Raw genomic sequence first — 21,638 nt, 5'->3', positions numbered from 1 at the left:
CCCGTGCCTCGGGGGTTTCCTCCGGGTACTCCGGTTTCCTCCCCTGGTCCAAAGACATGCATGGTAGGTTGATTGGCATCTCTGGAAAATTGTCTGTAGTGTGTGATTGTGTGAGTGAATGAGAGTGTGTGTGTGTGTGTGCCCTGCGATGGGTTGGCACTCCATCCAGGGTGTATCCTGCCTTGATGCCCTATGACGCCTGAGATAGGCACAGGCTCCCCGTGACCTGAGGTAGTTCGGATAAGCGGTAGAAAATGAGTGAGAGTGTGTTTACTGTGTAACCGTGACGATGAGAGCTTAGGAAGATCAGCTAAATGCTGCATTTTCCAAATGATGTGAAGTTCATGTTATAGACTCATTAATTTACACGACTTAAATTAATGCTCTATGGTTACACTCCCTCGTCGGAGGTCCTTGGCCAGACTTTTTGCTGTCGGTCTGAAGGTCTGGCTAGGCAAGACTACTCACTGTGTTAACCTTTGGTAGACAGTCTACTCTGGGCAGAGACGCAGATGAGGTTGACAGCCAATCAAACTGTAGCAGAGTATGAGACTATAAGTCTTTATTTGTATACAGTACAACACAGTGAAATCTTTTCTTCACCTTTATCCTAGCTTGTTCGGATATTGGGGTCAGAGTTCAGGGTCCGCCATGATAAGGCATCTTTGGAGCAGAGACAGATCAAGAGCCCTTCAGGATCAAGAGACAGATCAGTCCTTGATCAAGAGCCCAACAATGACAGCATCCTGAAAGTGACCTTTGACTTTCTGATTAGTAACGCTGAGACTCCATTGAGGCTCCACTGCTGAGCCAGAACAAACACCAGTCAAAAATGCATGATCTGTAGTCGTTATAGTATAAACCTTAAAAGAGCCTTCAGGAAACCAGGAAAATTGTGGACTCTTTTCAGTCGTTCGTGCAAAATCAGTTCTTGGCCAAAGTTCACCGTGCGAGAGGGAGGAATAAACTTTATCTGCTTGATATCATCAAGGACAATAGTTAAAAAAGTCTCTGGGTAAAAAAAATGGATGGGCTCTCAGCACTGAACAGCAACCACGGACAATACAAGTGCTGTAGCTTTATGTGTTTCACTGAAACTAGGTTCAGAGCCAAGACTCCCAACTCTGCTGTTCCACTGAATGGCTTTAAGAATGGCAGTAAGAGCAGAGAACATGGACTTACTGTTTATGTGAAAGATACACGGTGCAACTCTGGACACATTGCTATCAAAGAACAGGTTTGTAACTGGAATGTTGAGCTCCTTGATGTTGGACTGTAGCCTATTACATGGCCCAGATGTTTTCTCATGCTGTTATTTTGGTTGTGTATGTCCTATCCTCAACTGATGCAGCAAACACAAAAAAACAGATGCATTCTGTGGTTAGTAAACTAATGACAGATCATCCCAATGTATTTGCAGCAATCGCTGGTCATTTTAATCATGTACACCTCTCCTCCATACTCACAAGTTTCTCACAGTATATGAAATGCAACATGAGACAATATGATATTTCGTCTGCTATATGCTGATTTCAAGAAAGAATAAAAAAAAACTACTGCTCTTCCACCAACTTTCAGAGTTCAAGAGCTCCATCAGGACAGTAAAGAAAAGAGGAGAACGTGGGGGCATAGAAGCCTTTATTATCACCACATATACATTACAGCACAGTGGAATTCTTTTCATCACATACCCCAACTGAGGAGGTTGGGGTCAGAGTGCAGGGGCAGCTATGATACATAGCTGCCCCTGGAGCACGGAGGGTTGAGGGCCTTGCTCAAGGGCCCAGCAGTGGCAGCTTGACTGGGCTGGGCCTTGAACCCCGATCCTTCGAGCAACAACCCAGAGCCTTAACCAGTTGAGCCACCACTGCCCTATGCAGGATTTAGCTAAGGTGAGTCTGGGATATGCTTGGAATCAGACCCAGGGTGCTGAAGACCTGTGCGAGCCAAATATGTGGTGTGTTACAGCATCAGTCGTCTCATTTTAGAAGGTGTCCCAAATCTAAAAAACTTATTGTATAGTTACATGACCAGAAACAGGATGCCCCAAGCATTTATAAGGACCCATTGCACTCACATGATAAAAACCTTAGAGAAGCTTGTCCTAAAACAGCTCAGACCACTGGTCGTGGAACACCAAGTCTCCCTATAGTTTGTAGTTTATAGTTCCAAACGCATTTAAGCATGGATGATGTCCTGACCTACATGCTACACAGATCCCACAAACACCTGGAAATGCATAAAGCTACACTGAAGATTATATTCTTCAAGTTTAAATTTACATTTAAAACCATCCTGCCTGTCTGACTAGAGAACCACTTAGAGGTGACAAACATTGATGTCCCTATAGCTAGTGGTGCATTTCTGGCATGATAAAGACAATGTAATTCTAGCAACCATCCATAGGGTGGAAATGGAGATGGTGCATGTGTTACTGGATAGACATCACCTGATGCACTAATGCAGGACAAGGACTCTGGACTCTGGACTCTGTCATGAACAGTTCTGCCCATTGGCACTTTTCCCAAATGGCACTTTTTCCAAGAGCACCTCCAGCCGATGGCTCGTTGCACCAGGGTACTCTAGGAAGCACTATTGTACCCCTTTTCCACCAAAAAGAACTGGATGCTGGTTCACAGCTAGTGCTGGTACTGGTTCAAATTTGGTTCCAATGCCGAAACTTCTAAGAACCGGTTTGCCTTTCCATCGGTTAGAGAGCCGTCACAGAGCAGAGCCCGATGTCACTGTATACGTGTCACGTTACACAGCAACGTTAGCGCAGCAGCGGCAAACACAAACACAACATCAACAATGGCGGATGTTGCTTTACTGTTAATGCTCATGGCTTTGTGAACCTACATTGGCATCCAAACGCGGCGAATCCAACGTGTACGTGCAGCTCCATGTAATCTGTATAAATGGAGGTTGTAATCGAGAAAGTACATAACGTTATTTTATCATTAACACAGAAAAAGCTAGCCTTAGCATGTAGCTACCTACTATCATGTGTGCTGATAATTGATCATATTGCGGTAAAGTAAAAGTGTATTAAACATTAGTATACTTAAGGTACATTATCTAACAGTAGCCCCGCCCACAGCCCCTGACACAAGCGGTTCTTAAGTCTAGACCAGCGACGTTTTGGTGCTACTTAAGAACCACTTTTCCTGGTTCAGGGCCGGTGCTTTGGCTGTCGAAAAAGAAAGAACTGGTTCTAAATTAGGCTCCGAACCAGCACTTAAACTGCCTCGGTGGAAAAGGGGCACTGGAGAATCTTTCTGCCAGTGACCATAAGACTCTACAACACCTCTTCTCACCAGGACACCCTTCCAAATTTAACAGTATATATGGGGACCTAGTGAATTACTCTGCTGGAACGTTACTTGTCAGGTTTTTACATTGTTCTTTACATGTAGTGTGACCTAGAAGCTGTTTAAAACCTCTGTTATGTCATAATCCTTACTGGTAGTTCATCTGCATTGCAGTGAATGTGAGTGTTTTCTGACTGGACTTCAATAACCTATTCATGTTTGTTCCATGATGATATAGTCTATCTGCAACTCCCTCATGCCTTAGTGTGGTTTGGGAAGAGTTCGTCAGGAAATACACAACTCCCACTCCTATCTTGCTCAAGGTTTCAATGAGATTCCCATGGATTAAAGAAAATCCATCCAGCTGTATCACCATGCCAGGTGCAGTTCTGCTAAGCCATGTTTCTGAGAAAAAGAGAGTGCAGGATTTCCTCAAATTGGACGATGTTGTCCAGAGATTATATGTGGACTAGAAGAATACTTGATGTGTTGCAGTATTTCACCATCTCTCGCCATGCCTCTCCCTTCCCATCGCTCACCTCTCGATGTCTTGGCTGCTTTTTACAGGTCTCCCGTATGAACCTGGTTGCCACAGGCATGTTAACAGATATCAAGATGGATCGGTTGGTTTGGATCTAATGCTTAATTATATTTGGTGATAGTAAGTAAGGACAGACAATCACACTCACAAGACTGGTCATATACTGTAGTAAAAGGAAGTCTGCTAAGATCATGCACAATTGGTTTCCAAGTTATTCATAATATTACATATCCACATGGCTTGTGATGTCATTAAGAGACTTACTAATTATATTTTAAATGCACTCAAATTATGATGGAGAACACAATAGCCAAATAAATAGCACACTTAATCCTTTGACCCACAGAGTAGAAATGTATACGACTTCAAGCCTTCACAGAAGGAAAACAGACTCTCTGGTTCAAACCCCTGAGGCCACACTCTGGCCACCCTCTCTCCATTCATGATATACCTCAATGAGTGCAGAAAGAGAGCTGAAAACAGTGAGGTCAGTGTTTGATTAATCCCTATTTTTCATGACCCATGTCTCTGGAGAACCAGGCGAATTATGGCTGGAAGCAATGGCTCTGCATGTCATCTGCCAAGACATGGGCTTGAGACGGCCTCCGGGAACTCGAAGCGGTTACATAAGCAATCAGGCTGCACAGGTTATTCAGTACCTGTTTGCTGACAACTTGAACCTGAATAAAATGGGGTTACTCCAAATTGCCACCGGATCGCTATCCTGCCCCCTTGGGGTTGAAGCAATCAGCCAAGTGATGACAGTAAGTCATGGAAAGACATGGCAGTGCGGGGCCTGTGTGGTTCATGGTTCAAATCACATAAGAATTGCGACCAATCTAGAAACCGAAGCTGTCACGTAGGCTATACATCAGCTGGTCATGAACAAATAACTTCTACCACTCCTGATAGTGCTTTCTAATTAAAAGCTAATTAAAATTCAAGCAGTAAGACAGCAGATTGGGAAGGATTTTTTTTTAGAGACTGAGATTAACAGGCAGGATTTTCCTCCACCTAAGGAAAGAAAAAGATTCACTTTAATTTTGAACAAATCGAATAATATCAAATTTTGTTCGTCACATACACGTACATACAGAGTACGACGTGCAGTGAAATGCTACAAAACAAACAGCTTTAGCGAACGTGCTGCCAGCATACGCTCAGTTACGAATAGGTAGCTTTAGAAAGCAAAGCTTTAGGCTAACTGTAATGAGCCCAGTGCTAAAGATTCACACGAGTCACTGTCAGAGAGAAAGAGACACGTCCCCAGATATGAGCTCTAATGTGTTATAATCTTTCAGCCTCTTTTGGTTACATCTTCAAATCAAATCAAATCAAATTTTATTTGTCAGATACACAATACATGTGTGTGAGTGTGTGTCTCTCTGTGTGTGTGTGAGAGAGAGAGAGAGAGAGAGAGAGAGAGAGAGAGAGAGAGAATTTGCCCCAATTTCAATTTCCCTATTGAAGCATGCACGATCCTTAGCAATTTACAGATAATGATGATAGTGATGAAGATGAAGATAATTCATGAGACCTCTATTCTTTATTGGTTAACCCTAATCGATTAAATGCTGAGCTATTCATACTGTAGATTAGATTTTATTCCTCCCATGTAATATCACCACCAGCTGCCACTGATGTTAACAGTAACAGCCACATTGCTCTCAGCTATGCCAAGTGAACTCTCTTGTTTGCTTAATACAATTACAGTCACCTGTTGCTCATTACCTCCTTATTTTCTTCTAGAAATGTCCCTCGGTTTGGAACTTACATACGGTAGCTATACAGGAGTATATAAGAGGATGCTAAGAGTTCGGAAACTGCATGTCTGTCGGTGTGTCACGAGTGTCATGAGTATCATAGTGGACAGTTTGCAATCGAGATATTGTTGTAAACTGTAGATTAAATAAAATGCACAGCTTAAAAAAAGTGTAAGTTAACGGATTGCTTATGGGTGTCACTTATGCGCATGAGTAAAAAAGAAAGACAGGAAGCATGAAACAAGTTTAAATGTAAACTAGCTAATTATGTATGAACAACTTAATAATTTTTTTTTTTCATGTTGGTTTTAAGTCCAAAAAGTCTTTTTTAAAGGTGCTTGTATTTGTGGTATATTTTTTATATATAAAAATATACCACATTTTTTTTTTTTTTTTTTGGCTTGTAGAAATCAGCAGTCCCTCAGTGGTTAAGGCGTTGGATTACTGATTGAAAGGCCATCAGTTCAAATCCCAGAACTGCCACATTGCCATGCTGGGCCCTTGAGCAAGGCCCTTAACCTTAAACTGCTAAAGACTATAAATGTAATAAATATCAAACATAACATCCCTTCACCTCTGTAAAACTCTCTGGATAAACACCGTAATTGTGAGTAGCATTTACACTTGTAATTTAAAAAAAAAAAAAAAAAAAAAAAAAAAAAAACAGATACAATACTCTACAATCTCAAAAGTGGTTTGAGCAAATAACCAAATTTAAAGCTGAATTTAATACTTTTGTGTGGTTGTGCTTAATTATGCTTCTCCTATTAAAATGGTTAAACTTAGGAACACTTGGTACCATTTTAGCCTTCAACCGAGGTGGTCAATCAGCCGTGCTGGACGAGCATAAAGCGCTAACGACAAGAAAACAACCTAAAAACATTTTAAAGTCCCACTTTAATGGATCTATGGCTTTCCCTAACGGTAAGCTGTGCAAAAATAACGTCTTTAAAGTGTGGAAAAAGTGATGTTTTGTGACTGGACCCTTTAACAAACTGTTGATATTCTAACAGCAAGCATTAAATTAAACCGTGAAGCACATGGGTGTCACTTATCACCCGAACTGCGGTCTGAAACTCGTCTCAGAGATTTTTCCCTCATGCTATTAATTGAAAAATATGAGATGCAACAGATAAATACTCTCCCGATTATATTAAACATAAATGGAAAGGTTTTTCAGGCATTTTCTTTTAGATTAGATTAAGAATCAGGCACAACGGTTAATTATCTAGTTTATATATGTAATATAATATATATATATATATACGTATGTATATATATACATATATATATATATATATATATATATATATATATATATATATATATATATATATATAAACAATTATTTAGATATTATTTATTTATTTGTATTTTTTTTAAGGGTTGAGACATAGTTCAGATCTGGGTAAGGCATCCGTTCCGCGTCAACAATGCTAGTCTGCGTGCGTCTCCGTCTCACAGAGAAGGCAGAAAAAGAAAAATTACCCCAAGGAGAAAAATTAAACAGCATAAAATGAGTGCTGTAAATCACTTCAATTTAACTGTCCACCATCCACAATTTAATGAGGTCTCATGGGCTGCGTCTGCAGGATTTTATAATGAGAGGGCACTTGGGGATTTGGCTGCAGTTGTAACCTTCACATTAAGAGAAGAAAGTTAAAAAATAAAGACATAAAAAAAAAAAAAAAAAAAAAAAACTATTTGCATGCATTTCAGCACTCACCAGGAAAGACATAACCACAACAGTGAGCCAGTGTCACATCTTCTCACCACAGACACGATGAAACGGAAACGATTGGCCGCGTTTATTTAAACATGTTTTTCTATGTGGTTCGCTAGATTCTCTACATCTCTACATTCCTGCTTCCACAATGATGTCTGGATCTGAAATAAACTTAAAGGTGCTGCTTGTAATATTTAAAAGGGTTTGAATGTCTGTAAGAATTCAATAAATAAATAAATAAATAAATAAATAAATAAATCCTGTTAGAAAATAATACACTAATACAATGAAGAACTCTCATGCTGGCTGAGACAATTCCATGCAATATCCCTAAAATATCTAACTATGAATCTTGTGATTATCTAACTATGAATCTGTGATTCAGGAGCGATCTCAGAGCAAGGAAAATACTACAACTTTTATTTTCGAGAGGAGGCGGAGCTAAACCTGTTACTAGATATGACACGTTCTTTTGAAGACTGTGATGTCCAATAAAAACATAGGAGCTCTTTTAAAATCTGGTCTATTATAAACCTTCACTTTGTCTCTATGTTCGGATATTTGAGACTATATCGTGTAGGGATTACGTTCGTGACCGAACATATTAGAGATGTTCTAACATCCGTATATTATGAATGTAATAAACGTACTGTAAATGTAAACATTTCCGACACAGAGCAGAAATGTCATAGAGACAAATTATGCCATTTCTAAATGCCATTACGACAGATTATATATATGTACGGTATATACACATATATATATCGTCGCTGTCAGGCGGAATCCTCGTATCTCCAAAACCGTTATTTTTCAGGAAATTAAAAAAACGCCGTACCTTATCTGCAGTGCACAGGGTTTAGTCCGCGTTGCAGTGGATTGTCTTGCGCTAAATTCCTGTCCTCAGACGAGCACCAGAACTAGCGGGGGTCAAGATTTTTTTTTCTTTGAGCCCAGTGTTTTGAAGACATTTACCTCAGAAGACGTGTTGATTCGTTGCGACTCTTCTTGAGGAGAAATATGCCGCGAAGCTCTCCCGCGGAGTGAAGAAGAGGTGGACAGTTGAAGTGTCCAATGGAGTTATGAGATTTGCGCTTAAGCTATTTTCAAGACTTTAGATTGCTTAATAACTTGTAAAAATAACAGACCACGTGGGGACTGACCAATAGCATCGATATGTGAAAAAATATGAAATTGACCAAATTTGGACATACGAGGTTTCCGCCCGACAGCGATGATATATATAATTTCTGCTCTGTGTCTGAGATGTTATCTCTAATCCCCACATGATCTAATCTGTACCATCTTATGAACTCACTATCATTATTAAATATTGTGTAATATTTTATAATCGTAATAACATACAACACATTTCCTCTCCCTCTTCACCTTTCAGCCATTTTCTCCTCTGATAAAGAAACTGTGAATCCTCTTAAAAGTCCTCCTCACTCCTCCTAAGACTTTTTGACCTTAACAGCTCTTTCAATAGTTAAGATGATTTATGAATAACTTTTATCTTTACTAGGATCTTTACTTCTCTTTAATTTTAAAGGAAACCCGCCCACATTTCGAAGAAATTTCTTGGAATAATGTCACTAGGAGAAACTCTTTACACTGAGAATTTTCATAAATACAGGCCCTGATCCTCATGTTTCACTAATTACTTACCCTATTTATACCTGTTGTCTTGTGTGGGGTTATTTTGTCTCTTTGTTGTGCATCGCTTGTTACCTGGTGTTCTCTGGTTTCTTTTTTCGGTTTTCTTGTATCTTGTGTTGTATTTTAGTTGCTCAGTTTTTTTCCGAGTGTTTTCCTGTGTCCGTTAGTTTTGTTGATTTATTAATAAAACCCCTGTTTGTCTTCTATCCATCTATTTGGGCCTGGATTTTGTTTCCACAGTAGCACCCACACCTGACAAGTACAACAAATTCAATCCCTTCTTAGGTTTCTTCATTTTGGGCCTTTGTGCTGTTTTTTTGGCTCAGAAATGAACAGATCGTGAAGAGCCAACTCATGAACGTGTTGAGACGCAAATGTAAAAGGCTCACTGCAACTGCTGGAAGCGTTTCTTTGTTTTTTTTTTTTGGCTTGAAGAAATCAGCCTTCCCTCAGGGGGTTAAGGTGTTGGATTACTGATTGGAAGGTCATTATCAATGCTACAAACTGTCCTGATGGTAGCAGATAGCATTAAAAATGACAAACTGCTCATTTAAAAGTAATAAATACAGCCAGGAATTTCATATGTCAATCAATTCTGCTTGAGTATCCAGAGTGCATGGTTTATTCTGCTGAAATGCTGTTGCCTGTGACTTGACCACCAGTTGTCGCCCCCTGGGAGAACCCTAAAAAGAACCTAATATTAAAATGCATCTATTTGAGAACTCCGGAAAAAGGTGATCATTTCGACACAACAGGCTTCAAGCTAAAGAAGTTAACTCTTAGGTTCTTTAAGTTCTCTTAAGTTATTCATAAGTTCCTATTTACATAACCGCACTTTTGGGCTTAATAGTGCACACACAAAGAAGGGCAATTATTTATAATCTCACTCTCCAGTGTCACCCGGATGCCGATGTGATACCTCTCAATGTTTACTTCTCATATCGTCACCTTCACCTTCATGATACAGCATCCCCGGGGTGGAGAAAGTTAAAGAAGTCGCTAAAGGGCCGAACAGCGGCAGTTTGGTGATGCTGGGGCTTGAAACCCCCGACCTTACGATCAACCCGGTGTCACTAGTAATTTATAAAAAAGATGACAAAAATATATCCAGAATCTAAATATTTCTGTAAAGCAGACCTATTAAACACATCTTTCTAAATATAAAAGCTTAAGTAGCAGCGTTTCAAAACCTCCTGCTAGTGAACATTAGCAAAGGCAACTCGCAATCACTTGAGTGAACATACTGTATGTGCGCAAATAATTCAGGCAAACAATTGTACATGAGCTGTCACTCTTTTCTCACTGATGTGCTCATTTGCTTCTGGCGGATTACAGAACTAGCCTTTTAACACTGAAATTAGCACTTTGTGATAATCTTCTGTGATTTTCATGTTCTACTTTGCAACATGGCTTTAGACGAATCATTTTTATACTGTCTGGCCTTGTGACCCAGTATCAGCATGTACTTATGAATAAAGTCTTCAAAGCACTTTTAGAAGTCGCTCTGTATAAGGGAGTCTGCCAAATGCGATAAATTTAAACGTAAATGCTTGTGAGAAAGAAAAAAGCTTTGTGTTATTTGCTAGCATGAGGGTGAACATTTTAAGAGGGAGCACATACATCTGTTGCTTGATATTTCAACGAATCTGACTGACTACTCAAAAACCGCTAGTCTTCAATGCCAATACCGTGGGGCTGCTCTAGTGATTTGAATGGACAGATTAATGGACAGATCTGTTGCCCAGTGTAATGTTTTTGTGGAACAAAATGACATGCAGTGGATGTGTGTGTGTGTGTGTACAAACTCAAAAGGCCAGTAGTAAGTATATGTGTATGAGCTCCAAAAAAAATCAGCAGTGTGTGTGGTATAACGTCAAAGAAGCCAGGAATACGTGTTTCTATGTGTGTGAAAACACAGAAGAGCCCACTGTGTGTGGATATGAACTTAAAAAGCCAACAGCATGTGAGTATAAACTTAGAAGTGTCAGCAGTGTGTGTGGGAAAAAATCAGAAAAGCTAGCAGTGTGTGTGGGCATGAATGAAGAAAAGCCAACCGTGTGTGTATGTGTGTATGTCTGGAGGCAAGAGACAAAACCCAAAAAAGCCAGCAGAGTGTGTGTGTGTGTGTGTGTGTGTGTGTGTAAGGCACTTTATTGGTGTTTTATTCATTAGGAACTATGCCAGCTGATCGATTTAAACAAACCAGTTGGTGAGCCAGGAGTGTAAAGTCTAGCAGGCTTGAAGGTTTGACTTCTTACCCCAATCCGAAACATAGCGTTAATGGACTGTTCGGATTCAATATTATACATTATACATCAAGATCGCACCGCTGTTGAAATAAACACCTATAATTTGATAGTCATTCCTGGTTAGTCTTCTGCAAATGAACACAACCCTGCACACATCTTACATCAGGCCGTGTCAGCTCCATCGCCACACACACACCTCACCGTCTTCCTGCTCAGACGGAGCTGAGCCGACCAGACGGCTAGACAAATTCTTGTCAAAACCAAGAGGAATCTGTAAAGAGTTAAAGTCAATTTGGTTCCCATCTCTTGGCTGCCAACACCTCCTTATCCCTCGTTAAAAGCGTTTGTGAAAAAAACAACAACAACAAAAAAAAAAAAACAGTAAGCAAATTCTGAGCATTTCTCTGAATCTGTTCATTAGAGGACAGAAAAATGTGTAGAGGTAAAAAAAAGTGCGTACCCACAGGCATGTAATATACGGCCTTTGTGGTGGTAAACTCACCATGGGGCACCTTTTCTGTTTACCATAAATTGCTACACTTTTACCTCACCATACACCACAACTACATGCCTCAGGCTTAAACTCGAATTAGATTGAATTTTAAAGCTATGCGATTAACTTAAAAAAAAAATAAATAAATAAATAAATAAATAAAAAGAGAGAATCTCCTCCTCAAAACACCTGTGAAAGTGATACGAGTTGATCTGGGGTTCGATTCTGTATTTATCTGAGGAATATGTAGTGAACTGATCCCGGGTGATCGAGTGTGACTTGACCCTGAGTTTATTAGAGCATGGCACGTGAAGCCAGTCTCCTACCAGCCATTATGGTGACGAAGCCAAGCCACTCCAAATTAGTGTGGTAACGGAATCGTTTTCAAAATACGGCTCGGCCTCTTTTACGAGGGCTGGAAATAAGACAGTAAATTAAAGTAGGCCTGTTGCAAACATACTGAGAACATTAGAACAGTAGCAGGACATCGTGACTGTATCTACGACTCTGAGAACACTTTCTCACTGCTTTCAAAATAACGTGCTCTCGCTGGTTCTCACAAGCGTGCGTGCTCGAGCCCATCTGCTCTGATTTCTGTGTAAGTAAGTGTTAACAAGGCCGTTATTACACAAATCAACAAATAAAGGTCTTTACAGTAAGGGAGTACATTGTGAGGGAGAAATTAGTAGAGAACTTTTGTTCCATTGCGTGTATCCACTTATATTTGTAACGTCTTCTCACTTAGTGCTCACACGTATGAAAACAAACTATACTCCTAAACTATATTTTTTTTTTACAAGTCAAGAAGCTTTTATTGTCATTTCATCTATATATATATATATATATATATATATATATATATATATATATATATATATATAGATAGATATATATACACAATACACAGTGAAATGAGGAAAAAAATGAATGAAAAAAATAAATAAATACATTTTTTTCCAAGATCATGATGCTACATAAAACGACATAAAGCTAAGGACGTAAAGTAAGTTGTCCTAGCCTCATACAATGCAGTAAGTTGTCCTAGCCCACATATAAAGGACATTTAATTGTAAACATAGAGGGTTCAACATGCTATTTACACACCATACTGCACCTGGACATTCTAAGGACACTTTAACTCTGGACTTGCACAGCACAGTGCCACTTTATACACTATTTACACACCATACTGCACCTGGACACTTTAAGGACAATCTTTAAAAAACATACACATTTATGTTATATGTATATTTCTGCATATCGTCGCTGTCGGGTGGAAACCTTGTATGTCCAAATTTGGTCAATTTCATATTTTTTCACATATCGATGCTACTGGTCAGTCCCCATGTGGGTCTGTTATTTTTACAAGTTATTAACCATTCTAAAGTCTTGAAAATAGCTTGAGCACAAATCTCATAACTCCATTGGACACTTCAACTGTCCACCTCTTCCTCACTCCGTGTGAGAGCTTCACGGCATATTTCTCCTCAAGAAGAGTCGCAACGAATCAACACGTCTTCTGAGTGAATAGTAAATGTCTTCAAAACACTGGGCTCAAAGAAAAAAAAATCTTGACCCCCGCTAGTTCTGGTGCTCGTCTGAGGACAGGAATTTAGCGCAAGACAATCCACTGCAACGCGGACTAAACCCTGTGCACTGCAGATAAGGTACAGCGTTTTGGAGATATGAGGATTCCGCCCGACAGCGACGATATATATATATATATATATATATATATATATATATATATATATACACATTATTTCTCCATCTAGATTTTCATATAGTTTTCTTATATAGTTTATTCTTTTTTATTAATCTATTATTATTTTATTTTTTTGCGCTTTTTTATACTTTTTATTCTCATATCAGACAGTTGCATAAAGCATTTCACTGCATGTCGTACCCTGTAAGTATGTACGTGACAAATAAAATTCGATTTGATTTGATTTGATTTATATACGTATGTGATGTGATAGCTGCAGTTTGATGAGGTAGTGAAGTATAGTGTGCAATACAGCAATATATAAGTTAAACCATTACGTTTCTTTACAAAACATGAACATGTTTCTAATAACTAAATTGAATGATGTAGAGAGGGCCTAATGTTTCAATATATGTAGCATTAACGTAAACAAATTACACTGTAAAATCTTACCCTGATTGGAACTATTAAATTTAGTTGCTTAAGCTATGTGGTAGATTAGCACACTGGTCATGTGGCATGTTACAAAAACACCATTTCTGTTTACGACAGTTGGCAGATGCCCTTATTCAGCAAGGCGTACAATTTCATCTCGTTTTTTTCCAACTGAGCAAATGAGGGTTTAGAGCCTTGCTCAGGGGCCCAGCAGTGGCAGCTTAGTGGACCTGGGATTCGAACTCATAACAGTCCAACCCCTTAACCACTAGGCTACCACATCACCTACATGTTTTTCTTGGCATTGTGCTGCCCTCTTTAACTCAACAACAGTGGAATACATGGCCTGAAGCGACCTTCGTGAAACATTCACAGCATTAGACAGCCGTTATTTACATTTACAGCATTTGGCAGACGTCCTTGTCCAAAGTTACTTACATTTTTATGTAAATGAGCAACTGAGGGTTAAGGGCCTAGCTCAGGGGCCAAGCAGGGGCAGATTGCTGGACCTGGGATTTGAACTTACTGTAGAACCTTCCCATTGGTCGTCCAACACCTTAAACACTAGTCTACCACATCCCCATGTCTGTTATCCAGAGTGACTTACAATTAATCTTATTTTTATACAAAAAAAATTATAAAATTGAGAAAAAAGGGCCTTACACGTGAGGAACTAAAAGGTCAGCACAATTTACGGTTTCACCACAGACCCAACACTAATTCCTACCTGCCAAAACCTCAAAGACCACAAAGCCGACCGACCCGACAGTAGCTCGAACACGGTGTGACGGTCAACGTATACATTCGTATCATATGAAAGTGATGGGGTGGGAAATATTCAGACCCTATATTTAAATTGTAAATGTTGCATTAACATGAATCAAGTTCTAGACATAAAGCCGCAAAAAACTGTTTGCCTCGTGAACCGGGCGTTATTATAAAAGACGTTGTCATTGGTTGGATCTGGTTCAGGAAGTTGCAATCGTGATAAATGGCTAGGAGCTTCCTAACGTTCCCAGGAACAGTTTTATTACACAGAATGTAAGTGGAAAAACATACAGTCCCATAGCACAGAACTTAAACATCTCTGTCAGTAAAAGTAGTAAGTTTAGATGTTTGTATCTCAAGAGGTACAAATACAATATATAAACAATAATAACAATATAATTGTTAATATGGCAAGATTTCTATTAGGAGGCTTTTTTTTTAACAATCATGATGTCAGGAGCTTGGACAGTTCCCTGCCAGACCACCAGAGGGAGGCTGTAGGGTGTTTTCTCATCACCTACCTTAGGCCACATTCACACTGCAGGTAAAAGTGGCCCAAATTTTTTTGGGGTCAAGTGACCAGGTCAGACTTCTTCAGGAGTAGTGTGAACACTCAAATCTAGCCCAGATCTGATTTTTTCAAATCAGATTCAGACCACTTCCATATGTGGTCCTGAATCAGACCCAAATCTGATGTTTTCCAATGTGGCCGCAGTGTGAACAACCGAGGCGGATTTGATGCGACTTTTACGTCAATCTGCATCGACCTTCGTCACAATTATGCGCCGGCGAGTTCACACACAAACGTGACTACGCCTACAAAATGGATCAAATAATCAAAAGTTGCCCTTGAGATCCGAAAATTTTCAAAACACTGCGTCTCTGTGCTGCCGTTACACAAACATTTAGAAAGAAAAGCGAAAATGCTTACTTCCTCCATAACCTCGCCAACTTTAGCGCAACGGCGTGCTGCGTGTGACGTCATTGTTATTGTTCGTTTGCGCATGCGGGTCAGTTCGAAACAGCAAACAGTTCACACTGGTATCTGATATAGGCCACATTTTAAAAGGTAATGTGAACAGCCAAACAAAAAAATCAGATCTGAGCAAAATATCCGAATTGAGCATTAAGACTTGCAGTGTGAACGTGGACTTATTGTTTCTTACCTGTCCTATGTTCCCACCATCTCACCTGTTCCTTGTTTATCTTGATTAGTTGCCTTATATAAGCCTGTCTTGTTCTCTTTGTTTTTGTGAGACGTTGTTTTTGCCGTATCTGTTAACGTTGTCGTGTGCGAGGCGTAAAACCTTGTCATGCCCAGGTCACGTTATTACAGTACCTACGGTTTTCGTGTTTAGGTTTTGTTATGTTAAATGTAAGTTTTGTTTTGTTTCCTGTTTCCTTTAATAAAACGGTGTACGGACTGGAATCCTGCTTTTGGGTCTGATTCGCTACCGCAGGCGGTCGAGCCGACGGCGGAGGTCCGGGTTCGATCCCCACCGTCGGTGGCATGCTTACGTGAACGTTAATGGAAGGAGTCTCCAGTGTCAGCTCTTTGTTATAGTCAGTAAAGTTCCAGATTCAGGAGAGTCTACAGGGCTTAAAACTACGGTGGCCGGGACGTGCAAAACAAATTAACAAATCCGAAAACAAATTAACAAGTCAGACAACCCGGAAGCATTTGGTATAGTTTGTGAATGGAAACTTACCATCATCGGACGAGACACCTTTCATTCACCTGTATATCTTTAATGACAGGTGTCTTGTCCAATGATCAGTAAGTTTCCATTCACAAACTATACCTACCGCTTCCAGGTTGTCTGAATCGGTGCAGGAAACACATTAACAAATCAGAAAACACATTAACAAATCAGAAAACACATTAACAAATCAGAAAACACATTAACAAATCAGAAAACACAACGACATTTCAGACAACCCGGAAGCGGTTGGTATAGTTTGTGATTGGACAAGACACCTGTCACTCAAAGTATACATGAAGTTCAACAGTCTGCCGCAGGGAAAAGTTGGAATGGATGGATGGAATGGATTACTGTGGATTAATTCTGTTATTTTATTATATTTAAACGGAGAACTTTACACATTACACATAAGATTCCATACCTGTATATCTTGAGTGACAGGTGTCTTGTCCAATGATCGGTAAGTTTCCATTCAAAAACAATACACTACTGTTTCTGGGTTGTCTGACTTGTCGTTGTGTTTTCTGATTTGGTAATTTGTTTTGGGATTTGTTAATGTTTTCGGATTTGTTCATTTGTTTTGGGATTTGTTAATGTGTTTTGCACTTCTTGGCCACCATATAAAACACCAACATTCTCTTACTTTTATTATTTATTTCATTCTACCCTCTAGTTTTTATTTAGCTATATCGTTAAAGATCACCTACTGAAACAGTTCCTGCTCAAAAAAAGAAAAGACGTACCCGTAATGGAACAGTAGATAATATGCGGAGCCGCTTCGCTCATGTCCTTGTAGCCGAGTCCCATCTCGTCCAGTTTACCGGGAAGATAATTTTCCACCAGTATATCACAATTTCTGGCAAGCTGGGACATTCAAGAAAACAGCACGAACAATAAGAGAACCTGTAGGTGTTCCTATGTGAATATCTTCGCTGTGTTTAATAAAGAATTAATTTAATACTTAAATAATCGTTCGATGTGAGAATCTTCAATAGTGTCAAACATTTACCTCTGTTATCAGCTTGGCCCCGTTCGGATCTTTAAGATTAACAGCAATGCTCTAGAAATAGCATGGAAGAAGCTTTAGTGCGTCATTTTTAATGCTGATGATATGATTAAGTGATCTGAACGTGAAGTGGACACCAGCCATCACACCTACAGTATATGTTGCTTCTTGAACATTCTAACCCAAAACCACAGGCATTAATATGGAACTCGATTCAGTTTTATTTCTAATTTGTATAGCACTATTAACAACAGACATTGTCTCAAAGCAGCTTTAGAACACAAGAAACTCATCACTCACTCACTCACTCATCTTCTACCGCTTATCCGAACTACCTCGGGTCACGGGGAGCCTGTGCCTATCTCAGGCGTCATCGGGCATCAAGGCAGGATACACCCTGGATGGAGTGCCAACCTATCGCAGGGCACACACACACTCTCATTCAGTCACACACTCACACACTATGGACAATTTTCCAGAGATGCCAATCAACCTACCATGCATGTCTTTGGACCGGGGGAGGAAACCGGAGTACCCGGAGGAAACCCCCGAGGCACGGGGAGAACATGCAAACTCCACACACACAAGGTGGAGGCGGGAATCGAACCCCCAACCCTGGAGGTGTGAGGCGAACGTGCTAACTACTAAGCCACTAAACCACTATCGCTGGGTCCATAAGAGGTCCATAAGAGGTCCAGTTCATCCCAAAGGTGTTCAGTGGGGTTGATACAGAGTCAGAGCTCTGTGCAGAACATTCAGGTTCTTCCACTTCAACCTTCACCTACACAACATGTCTTACTTTGTGCATATCTTCTATCCAGTGGAGAGAAACTGTCATGCTACTATATATATATATATATATATAAATAAAGACATTCGCTTCGAGTGGGTGCTTCTCGCTTTTATGGCAAAAGTTTGAGGAAGAATCGCATAACGGTGTGATGGTCAGGTGTCCACATACTTTCGGCCGTACAGAGGATCATATCCGTATATATACACTACATATATTCATGCAATAATGTTACCTTTTTATTCCTGTTCACGCTCAGGAAATATGCACTCTCCTCACGTACAAACGGAGGTCCCCATGCTCTTGTATCATCTCCAGGTCCTGTATCACACACACACACACACAGAAAACACACACACAGAAAACACACTTAGATATGAGATACAGGTATATTATTTTGGGAGTCTGTGTATTAGATCATATATAGACAAATGTTTGACTCTGTACATTGTTTACAGGTTTTTTCTTTTCCTTGCTTAGAGAACATTAATAATGGGGGAGGAGTCGTGGCCTAATGGTTAGAGAGTCTGACTCCTAACCCTAAGGTTGTGGGTTCGAGTATCGGGCCGGTGTGGAGTTTGCATGTTCTCCCCGTGCCTCGGGGGTTTCCTCCGGGTACTCCGGTTTCCTCCCCCGGTCCAAAGACATGCATGGTAGGTTGATTGGCATCTCTGGAAAATTGTCTGTAGTGTGTGATTGTGTGAGTGAATGAGAGTGTGTGTGTGTGCCCTGCGATGGGTTGGCACTCCGTCCAGGGTGTATCCTGCCTTGATGCCCGATGACGCCTGAGATAGGCACAGGCTCCCCGTGACCCGAGGTAGTTCAGATAAGCGGTAGAAGATGAGTGAGTGAGTGAGTGAAGCTTTACACTCAGTAAAAGGGAGCTGTTACAGATATATATTCGGATTACTATTTCAGGTACATTACAAATGAAGTCATAAGGTTTTAACTCACCTGGTCGCTCAACTTTGATGACCTCTGCCCCCAAATCTCCCAGGATCATTGTGGCAAAAGGACCAGCCAGGACTCTGTGATGGGCAAAACACACTTTTTTTTTTTTTTTACACTAATATTCAGTGGCTAAATTTCACCCTGCGATGTATGGCTGCTCTTTACATTTTCTGGCTTACCTGGTGAGGTCTAAGACTCTCATGCCATCTAGTGGTTTAATCTGCTTCACACCTAAAGGTTTAAAAACGGACAAAACATCAGTGAAAGAACAATTCCAGTAAAATAAGCCCTTCATTATTAGCAGATTTGGTTGATTGTGCCTGTACGTTTTGCGTATATAAAGGTTTCCTGACACTGCATCAAAAGACAAAACGTCCTAAAATAAATCTGAATCTGAATCAGAAGCCAATTTTTTTGGAAAATTTTAAATGCATCTCTTTAGGAAAGGATGCTATATACAGTATAAACAGATCAAGCTGTCTTATACGAAAGGTTTCAAGTAAGGTTAGATTTGGTTTATGAATGAATTAGAGAGAGTTTTATAACACTACAGTTACGACCTGTCGATCGATCTGCGACGTGTGTAAACATACAGGTACAAAGTCCATTACAGCGACGTTACATGAACACAAATATCCCAACATGATAATATTGCGTTTGCAGCAGCAACCCATTGTGATTGTAATATGTCATCTATTTCGTCTCGTCGTGCCACGAAGACAAAGATTTATCCATCCACACCACAGAAAACTGTGGCTAGTTACTTTATGTTATACACTAAAAGTGGATTATAATAAAGACATAAGAAGAAGATAATAAACAGTGGACTGAGCTTTGACCTGATTTACAGCTTTACTGAACTGTACATTTTAAAGTATCAGGCAAAAGAACAAATGTTCTGGATTATGTGTTATTTTATACCATGGAAGATATTTGAGTACTTTACTGTAAATATGTTTTAGTTGTTTGCTGTAAATATTCCTATTTATGTCTGTAGTTCTGAGAGTCACAAACAGCTGGAACCAAATTCCTCGTGTGTGTCAACTCACTTAAACCTGATTCTGATTCTGATCCTGAAATGTGCAATAGGATATGCAACATTCTGTTTATTTTCCAATTTTTTACAAATTACCCATAAAACAGACAGACAGACAGAGAGAGAGAGAGAGACAGAGAGAGAGAGAGAGAGAGAGAGAGAGAGAGAGACAGACAGACAGACATAGAGAGAGAGAGAGAGAGAGAGAGAGAGAGTGAGAGAGACAGAGACAGAGAGAGACAGACAGACAGAGAGAGACAGACATACAGAGACAGACAGAGATAGAGAGACAGACATACAGAGACAGACAGAGATAGAGAGACAGACAGACAGACAGACAGAGAAAGAGACAGAGAGAGACAGACAGAGACAGACAGACAGACAGACAGACAGACAGACAGAGACAGACAGACAGAAGGACAGACAGAGACAGACAGACAGAAGGACAGACAGAGACGGACAGACAGAGACAGACAGACAGACAGACAGACAGACAGACAGACAGAAGGACAGACAGAGACAGACAGACAGACAGACAGAAGGACAGAGACAGACAGACAGAAGGACAGACAGAGACAGACAGACAGACAGACAGACAGACAGACAGACAGACAGAATGACAGACAGACAGACAGACAGACAGAAGGACAGACAGAGACAGACAGACAGACAGACAGAATGACAGACAGACAGACAGAAGGACAGACAGAGACAGAGAGAAGGACAGACAGAGACAGACAGACAGACAGACAGACAGACAGACAGAAGGACAGACAGAGACAGACAGACAGACAGACAGACAGACAGAAGGACAGACAGAAGGACAGACAGACAGACAGAGACAGACAGAAAGACAGACAGACAGACAGAATGACAGACAGAATGACAGACAGACAGACAGACACGTGAGTGTCATTAAGACACACTAACAGTTGTTTACATAAACATTAGGTCTGTATTCTTTATGTTTACCTTTCAGCTGGGATGTAAAACTCCTCCTGCCATTCAGACAGCCGGTGTTGATGTTAGTGCTGATGTTAGTGCCGATGTTAGTGCTGATGTTCAGTAGACAGAGTCTCAGTCTGTTCATTCTGCAGAGTAACTTACTGCACGACTCCAGCGACATGTTTACTGGAGATGGGAGCTTTATTTTAGACCCGCCCACTAACCACAACCCGGAAGTGATAGTCTATATCTCTATAAGTCTATGCAACTCGTTTAATGCCTTGTTATTTAATTCAGCCATTATTTATTATGTGTTAGCAATAATAATCAAATAATGTGTCACAAGTGGAAGTGAAACCAACAATACAATGTTTTCTCAGCACTACATTTCCCTTAAAACCCAGTGAGATTTAATTCTTTCTGCACCGTGCACTACTAATATTGTCCACATGATGGCAGCAAAGCACTGAGGGGAAAAACCTGCACTGTTGCATGTAAACTGACTGTCCTGGTTGTTCCTTGGGTTTGTACAGACATCTGGTGTCTCTAAGTAATAGACT

General features: G+C 40.2%; 1 protein-coding gene across 1 annotated transcript in view; it reads right to left on the bottom strand.

Annotated features, from left to right (window-relative positions):
- Positions 1–21,279, bottom strand: part of sugct (succinyl-CoA:glutarate-CoA transferase) — a 124,295-nt gene extending 103,016 nt beyond the window's left edge. Inside the window, exons 1-6 of the mRNA XM_060869597.1 lie at positions 21,106–21,279; positions 19,277–19,328; positions 19,101–19,174; positions 18,382–18,467; positions 17,360–17,410; positions 17,094–17,214 (exon numbers count right to left, since the gene is read on the bottom strand). Of these exons, the coding sequence (XP_060725580.1) occupies positions 17,094–17,214; positions 17,360–17,410; positions 18,382–18,467; positions 19,101–19,174; positions 19,277–19,328; positions 21,106–21,259 (538 nt within the window). The 5' untranslated portion in view covers positions 21,260–21,279. The remainder of the gene's footprint in view (positions 1–17,093; positions 17,215–17,359; positions 17,411–18,381; positions 18,468–19,100; positions 19,175–19,276; positions 19,329–21,105) is intronic.
- Positions 21,280–21,638: the final 359 nt, after the last annotated feature.

The sequence above is a fragment of the Tachysurus vachellii genome, chromosome 5, assembly GCF_030014155.1.
Source record: "Tachysurus vachellii isolate PV-2020 chromosome 5, HZAU_Pvac_v1, whole genome shotgun sequence".
Classification (NCBI taxonomy): Eukaryota; Metazoa; Chordata; class Actinopteri; order Siluriformes; family Bagridae; genus Tachysurus; species Tachysurus vachellii.
This window is presented reverse-complemented; position numbering and strand designations above follow the sequence as displayed.